Source organism: Aquarana catesbeiana, linkage group LG04, assembly GCF_042186555.1.
Source record: "Aquarana catesbeiana isolate 2022-GZ linkage group LG04, ASM4218655v1, whole genome shotgun sequence".
Classification (NCBI taxonomy): domain Eukaryota; kingdom Metazoa; phylum Chordata; class Amphibia; order Anura; family Ranidae; genus Aquarana; species Aquarana catesbeiana.
The window spans coordinates 66884713-66893083 of NC_133327.1; the positions used below are offsets into that span (position 1 = coordinate 66884713).

Here is an 8371-nt window from a genome sequence, read left to right on the forward strand (position 1 = left end):
CTCCCCCACTGGACTGTTGTGTTCTGACAGGGGGATGCCCCCCCCCCCACCAGAACACTCCGATCAGCGATCTCTGCCATTGGCTGAGAGCGCTGATTGGGAATTAGTCGGCTGCACACGGGCTGAATGACAGCTGTTTTTTTTTTTTAACCGGCCGTTGCCGATTGACATTCGTCCCGTGTGTATGGGGCTTTACTCTAACCAATATTGGAAAAAAGTTTTACCTTTAGCTCTGCTTTAGCAAAGAACATTTTTATACAGAAAGATTGCATAACCGAGCAAGGCACACTCACTGTATATGATGGTGTGTATATAATGTACTGTACATTACTGTCAGTCCTACCTCATCTACTGTAAATCAGGAATACAAGAAGTAACCCTTTTGACTAATGCATTTAATGATTTAAATTTGAGAGTCTGGTGTATGAAATTCCTTCTGAAATAGAAATGCTGTTTTTTCCAGAATTGTAATAAAATAAAGTGTAAAGAATTTTTTTTATACTTGACCAAGATATTTTTGTGACACCTTCAAAGTCCTACATGGTATGATAGTTTTTCAATATTCTGCTATAGGGATGAGACATTTATTTTTATCATTATGAACCTTATTCAGATATATACTTGAAAAGTATATAAAGTTGATCCAGGGAAAATCCGATTGCCTCTTGGGGGATCAGGAAGGAATTTTTTCCCCTGCTGTAGCAAATTGGAGCATGCTCTGCTGGGGTTTTTTGCCTTCCCCTGGGTCAACTGAGGGTATAAAATTGGACTTGTGTCTTTTTTCAACCTGACTAACTATGTAACTATGTAACTTGAATGACCCTTTGTTATAATATTGAGTTTTAGCATTAAAAAACCTAAGCAACTAAAGCCAGCAGCACACAGGCTAATCTGAGCAACAGCTACTGTATAGATGTTACAAAGCATTCTGTAGTAGAACATATTAGGAGTGACGCTATGGTAATAAAATGATTTATGAAATTTTATAGATTAATAAGTCCAAAAAATTATTAGAACAGAAGATATTTAAAACTGAGACTGGTGCAGTGAGAAGTAGTCATTTGTAACCAATAGTGTATTTTATCTACAATACCAGTTTTGCATAGAGCTATAGTTTTCTCCTTAATCACCTCAAAGATGATCTAATTATTGCCTGATCCCATAAAGTAGGTAAAGGCTAAAATCTAACATGTTTTACTTTTAAAACCCCTTTTTACTACAGAAGTTTTAATCTGAACAGGTCAAACGCCCTCAGAGGTTCAATTGTTGTCAACATTACCAATCTGAAAACAGTGAAAATAAAGACATGTCCACTCCCTACTACCCACTGTGATGGGAACCTGTTTACACTGTAGACACAAAGGAGTCACATTGATTTATCAAGTTCAGGTGATGATTCGATTTGCATTCAAATGAAGGTTTGAAGCTTCCTGGCTTGGCTCCTGTCTAAACTTCTCTATAAAAGACCAAGATGGTCTGTGAACCACAGATATCCACTTTTTTCAAGATCTTTCTAAGACTGGACCTTGCAGAAGCTATTTTATCAACTTTTGCAGAAACTCAATCTACTTTGAACTTCTACTCCTAGCTGTCTGTTCTGTCCCTAGGTAAGTCTAGTCTTCTAAATTTATCTTTGCTATATTGCTGGTATTTTGGTTTTCTTTTCAAAAAGAAAGTAATTGCATCATTTGAAATACATTTATAAAGAATTTTGAGCAAAAAGTCTTTACATAAAAATGTTGTGCTCTTATGTGCAGAGAAAGCCTGATATCACCATATTCAAAATGGCAGCCTACTCAACTTGTGGGATTGAAGGAAGAATTTGTGGTGAAGAATATGAAATCCTGGAACAGCTTGGCGAGGGTACTTATGGTTTAGTTGTGAGGGCGGTAGACAGGGAAATGGGTAAGTGAATTCTCCTAAATAATTACAAAGAGTATTTCTTATTTAGAAAAGCCGGCACTCCATTGTTTACTCTGCAATCTTGCTGCCTCTGCCAGAGCACCGGTGGTAAATCCACATTATAACACTGGGAGGTAGCAGCACCTACTTTCATGTATTAGTATTTCTAATTTGCCCAATTGTTTGAACCTATAGAACAGATAACAAAAACATTTGAATCTTTGCTAAAAAAAATTGTCACCTTAGACATATGGGCTTTGTTACAGAAGTTTGGGTTAAAGACCATAATGCACAAAGATCAACCAGTTCTTCCTATCTTCTCAGTGCTGAATAAGAACAGGACAAAACTCCAATTAGGCAACTGGCATTGCTTCCCCAGAAAATAAGAGTCTTTCAACCTGTCTCAATTTCTCAATTTAATCCTCTTACATGTCTTTAACGTAACCTTGCCATAGGTAAAAACAAGAAGGCCACCTTTTTTCTTTTAAATTCTCCTGAAAGTGCTAGTTGTTAAGCCAAAGAGAAAGCCTTAATATTTTTAACAAAGTCCATATTTGCATACATGATACAAGTCAGTGATTCTATATACACTGTATATTACATTTGGAGGGTACAACATGACAGCCAAGAAATTGGCATTTTGAAGAGGAGCTTACCAATAGCAACCTTCCTGTTTCTCTCATGACATATTTGCTTTAAGCTGGTCATGTCATAGGCAGTTACAGTAAGCCACATATGCAGCTAAGCAGGTAACAGATTTTAATAACAACTGATGGTTCTCTATGTACAACCCAGATACTTAGCATTTACAGAGGACAATTGTTTTGATTTAGATGTTGTGATATATGTTTTTATATGTAATAAATTAATATTTTATCTTCAATTGAATTTTGTGGTCGGTACCAAGATAGATCATTTCCCCTTGGAGGGCTGAGTAGGATGGCTTCAGCAACTATCCTCATTCCCCTCATATTTTGCATATACAGAGGACAATAGATCCAGCTGCATAGCTCTATAACACACTGCTAACAATAGCTCAGAGGAGCTGACTACATGTTGAAGAAAACCATCCAGTCTATGTAAAGTTAATGGACTCAAGTATTGTACATCAGAGTCTTTTAGATGTTCAAATCTTATTTGTAAATCAATTAATTTTTTCTCTTTAACAGGTAGACTTGTTGCCCTAAAAATGGTGAAAAAGGAACTAACCAAACGAGAAGAGTTTTTGCATGAAGTGTGCATTTCACTCTTTCTTACTGGACACAAGGGCTTCATCTCTACCTATTCAAGCCCTCTGGAAGCCTCAGACCACTATGTGTTCAGCCAGGAATTAGCACCTGCTGGATCGCTTCACTCGATCATCCAGCCAAGCGTAAGTAAAATAAAGCAGCTGACACTTCAGCATTTGCTTGCCAATTTATTCATTTTTATATATATATATATATATATATATATATATATATATTGTCCTAGGGATCCTGGAAATAAATAGTAACTGGTGTTTTGTCATGGGTACATTCTGTAAATTGCAAACATTTATACCAAGTAATGTTGGCCCGGTTGGAAAGAAATAAGGAAGGGTAAAAATCCCTGTCAGTTATTTTCTGCAGTCTACATTCTCTGGGCAAGATCTTTCTTAATCCCATCATGAAGATGAAGTTGCAGCACAGAAGGTTTTGCACCTTCATGCATAGAATGTTTGAAGGTGTAAAACCTTAAAGGATAAGTTCACGTTTTACAAAAAAAAATGAATGCACATTTTTTTTGCAGGTAAAAAAATGTGAATAAATTTATTTTTTTGGAGCTTGTAAACCATTGCACCAGCAATCAGCAGATCGTTGGTGCCATGCAGGTCTCCAGCAGAGCCTGTGTATCTGCTTGCCGGTACATCCCATACAGGTAAGCAGATACAATCTGACAGGAAACATGAATGAACTATCACTGTGCTTCGCAGCATTGTGGTAGTTCATTGAAAACTACAAGCCGACAGCCGCAAAGGCTGCCGGGCCTTGTAGTTTTCCATGCACAGAGCCCTGTCAATCAGTGACATGGCCGGGCAAGCGGAGCCCCGCTCGGCCACTTTTTTTTTTAAATTGTGACAGCTAGCGGGGAGGGAGAAGAACCCCACTAGCTGTCACAGCAGGGATGCGCGGGGGCCGGTCTGTGTAACATGTAACATGTTACGAAAGGTGAACTTATCCTTTAAGGCTTTAGAACCACTTTAACTATTACCTTCTGCTTCAGAGACAAAATCAACAAATAGAGGCAGTTGCATCCCTCCACTACCACCTCACTTCCTAGGGGGGATATAGGAAACAATAACATGACATAAGTTGTAATGCTTCACCACTCTATATGAAAGGGTAGTCGAAGTTTTTAAGATGCAGGTAAAATTTTAAATCACTTAGATCTTCCATCTTTCCTACATTGCTAAAATATTTTAGATTGATTGCAATCATGTTAACATGTAATTCCATTTGCAGATTTAGAAATTAACATTGTATAAATGTGATATTTCACATGAATTTCATATAATCGTTTTTACTTTTCCAGGTGGGAATTCCAGAAAAGCTGGTTAAACGCTGTGCATTACAGATCACCCAGGCGCTTGAATACATGCACAGTAAAAAACTGGTGCATAGGGACCTGAAGCCAGATAATATTTTACTTATGGACAAGAGATGTCATAACGTCAAACTAAGTGACTTTGGACTCACTCAATGTGTTGGTACTGTTGTTCCATCAATGTCACCCATCAACCAGTACATGTCTCCTGAACTTTGTACACTAAAGCCCACGGAATCAATTGTCGTGGATCCTAGTGTTGACATCTGGGCCTTTGGTGTTCTTTTGTACATTCTCCTCACTGGAAACTTTCCGTGGCAAATGGCTCTTGTTGAAAATCTATCGTTTCAAAGGTTTGTTTACTGGCAGAACAACATTGGCCACATGCCACCACCACATGGTTGGAAGAAGGTTAACAGGAGGGTTCATGGTTTATTTCATGTACTTTTTGCCCAAGACCCCAGCTGCAGTAATGAAGTAGGAGTTGTACTAAACTATCTTCATTTTCCTTGGAACTTTGAAGATGCAACCCAAAAAGACATTGATCTTCTGGAACAGGAGAAAGAGGAAAATGTTGTAACAGGAGACAAGGAGATTGAAATAATTGTACTGGAGGGAGACGATGAATACATTATAATAGAAAATCATGGTGACATAAAATGTATTGTTGTGAATGATTATGAATGACTCTTGAATTTGCTTTAGTTCAAATAAACAGTGCTTCTTTTGAAAGGCAACAGCAGTACCAGAGTCTAATCTCGGGAGGGGCACTGCCAGAAAATACATTTTTTGGGGGGAAATGGCTGGTGTTGGCGCTTCAATCATGACGACACCATAGTTGTTATGGTGTCAGGATGATTGAAGCGCATTATTTCTATTATTACATTGTATATAAAATTAAATAATTCAACTCACCATAATGCAGAATCAGTGGGAGCCCTGAGCGTGTCACTTGCCACATCGCCTGCCACCAAATTAAATGATGCAAATCCTGAAACAATCCATGTTAATTCCAGGTTGTGAGACAACAAAACACGAAAAATGCCAAGGGAAGTAAATACTTTTGCAAGGCACTGTAAGCCAGTTTAGGCAGGGAACTTCATAAAACAATTTTAAATGATTTAAATGATTTGTAAACAGAATTGATCAGTATAGATATGTGGAGGTTGTTAAAAGGTGCAAGCTCTGGGGTATCCCCTTAGCTTTAATGAGAACCCATCTCCTTAGAGAAGCCTATCCAGCCTCCAACTAACCTTTTACATTTCATATATTTACAAATATTATTAGCTCAGTCAGCCCATCTTATTTCTATCTAACAACTGTAATTTAAATTTTCTCCATCCGCACAACCCCACATTATTATCTCTTGTATCACGTGACCCTCCCTTGTGAATTGTAAGCTATAATGAGCAGGACCCACTGATTCTTTTTGTATTTTAAAGCAGAAGTAAACCCATCCATAAAACAGTTTCATTTCCGGCTCGTGCCGGAAATGTTACACTCCCATTGGTTGTGCTCTCAACCAAATTGTCAAACCATCCAATGGCTGGTGTCATAACTGATCACATGTGCAGAATCATGACAGTTATAGATTAAACAGAGGCAAAGATGGCAGCTTCCTTGGCTGAAAACGATAGGGGGGGGTTTACTTACACTTTGACCATACTGTCTGCCTTCATTTTGTAAAGCATTGGACAAACTGTTGGCACTATAGAATTCCTGTATAATACTATTTATTTAGCAATGGCACCTTTCACAGTTTATCTTGGCAGCTTATCTTTATACCACCAACATATATGAAGGAAACCTAAACCCTAAAAATGTATAACTGATCTGTTGTGAGAAAACAGTCAATTGTAAGATCTTGGTAGGTATAGGGACATACATTTGTTAACATTATTTTAAGCTCAATCACTTGATTTTTTTTTTTTTTTAGTTCACTAAAGCTTTAAATGAGTGGTTTTGCTCTGCTTAGCTTAATTATAATTTGCATAGGCACAAATTTTAATTTTTAATAGGAGGTTAGGGGGGTTATTGAGCATTTCTACATTTCACATAAGTCTGAGTTCACACTGTTGCGGATTTCCCAGCATCCAATTCACATGTCAGGAGATTGTGACCGGCTCTCTGTGGAGCCGGTTCACACATCTCCAAAGCGGTTCTGGTGCGAATTGCGAGTCCTGTGCATCTTCTAGTCTGTTTCAGGTCTGAATTCAGCCAAACATTCGGACTCAAATCGGACCTGAAACTGTGAACAGGGACGCACTGGACACCTGCTGTGAGCCGTTCCGTGCTTCAGTGTGAACCCAACCTAAAGCACTTGCTCTCATTGTGGGCAACTTTTAGTTGATGCCAAATGCAGTGCAATTTGAAATGACTGGGGCCAATATTGACATTTAAGGCTCTTAAAACCCCTTATTAGGAAAACTGTATAAGTTAAAATATATTTTTAGCCCTCAGACATACCCTTAACTATATCTACAGTATGTTCTGTAACAACAATTACTATTATTTAGTGGCTGTATTTGGCTTTACATTTACTTTATTGGGCATAAGTGTAGTCAAAGTTTTAAGAGAGGTGAAATTTAAAATTAGTTAGATCTCCCATCTTCCCTAAGGCCCCTTCCACACGGGGCAGATAACAGGTCCGTCTCCGCTCACTGGAGCAGGGAGGGGCCTGTTAGAGTACCGCTGATTCCTATGGAGAGATCGGACGAAAACAGACAGCATGTCCATTTTCATCAGATCTCATCCGATCCGCCAAGATGGATGGCGAAGGTCTGTTTTTAGCAGATCAGATGTCAGATGGGTGTCAGCGGACACATCTCCGCTGACATCCATCTCCCCATAGGAGTCAATGGATGGCCTGCTTGGATCCGCTTGAAAAACAGACAGGCGGATCCGAGCGGGCTTGTTAGGTGAAAGGGGCCTAAATTTTCCAAATTATTGCTGAAATAGGGAATGAGCCCAGCCTCAATAGAATTGGAGATGCACTGGCTGGGCACATAACTAATTAAATCAACAACAGGTGGTTAACCAGTCATGACTACAAGTCTTATGGGATAACCGGTAATAGCAGAACCCTGCAAGTTAAAGCCAAGGAACTACATGTACCAGCATGCCTGCTGGTCTTTGGGAATAGTAGAGACAGATCTGAAGCAAAGCTGTGACAGTCAGCACTAGGTTGACCCAGTCATCCATGAAAAAAGTTGATTACTCAAGCGCATTGCCACTTGCTTCCAGCAAATTTACTGTACCTAAGGGTCCTTTCACATGGGCGATCCGCCCGGCGGAAACCGCTTTGTTCAGAGGGAGATCGATCCGCTGATTCCCACTAAGCAGGCAGCTGACAAGTCCATCTCTGCTCACTGTGCTGAGATGGAGCTGTCAGAGCCCCACTCTCCTCTATGGGGAGATCAGATGAAAACGGACCGCCTGACCGATCCACCAGATGAATGGAAAATGGGGTCACCATTCGTCTGAGTTTCACAGACAGGATCAGATTGGATAGAGGCGGATGTCAGCGGACATGTCACCGCTGACATCCACTGCTCCATAGGAGTGAATGGAGCGTCCAATCATGTCCAGTCTAAGCCAGCTAGAACTGTTCCCACAGAAAATAAAAGGCTAAACCAACCTGTCTGATCAATTTCTTGAATCGGTAATTTTTCATGTTTTAACATAAACCTGCCACGAGAAAGACATGAAGACCACTGTATTTAATCTCTCCTTGAGGGTGCTAGATATTGGCTGTAATGCTAAAGCATAAGCCTTAATATTTTACAAAGTCCTTATCTGCATACTTGTTCCAGGTTAGGGATTCTAAAATTTTAATTGGAAGGGTCAGTATGAAAGCCTGGCAATTGACAGATTTCATTTAAGTTGGCCATACATACTGTAGTTA

The 8371-nt window shown here is 39.4% G+C and overlaps 1 protein-coding gene across 1 annotated transcript; it reads left to right on the plus strand.

Annotated features, from left to right (window-relative positions):
* The first annotated feature begins 1784 nt into the window (after window positions 1–1784).
* Window positions 1785–5154, plus strand: LOC141141166 (serine/threonine-protein kinase SBK1-like). Its single transcript, XM_073628868.1, has 3 exons — window positions 1785–1905; window positions 3072–3274; window positions 4456–5154. Exons 1-3 carry the CDS (start codon window positions 1785–1787, stop codon window positions 5152–5154), a joined length of 1023 nt encoding a protein of 340 aa, XP_073484969.1.
* The last annotated feature ends 3217 nt before the right edge of the window (window positions 5155–8371 follow it).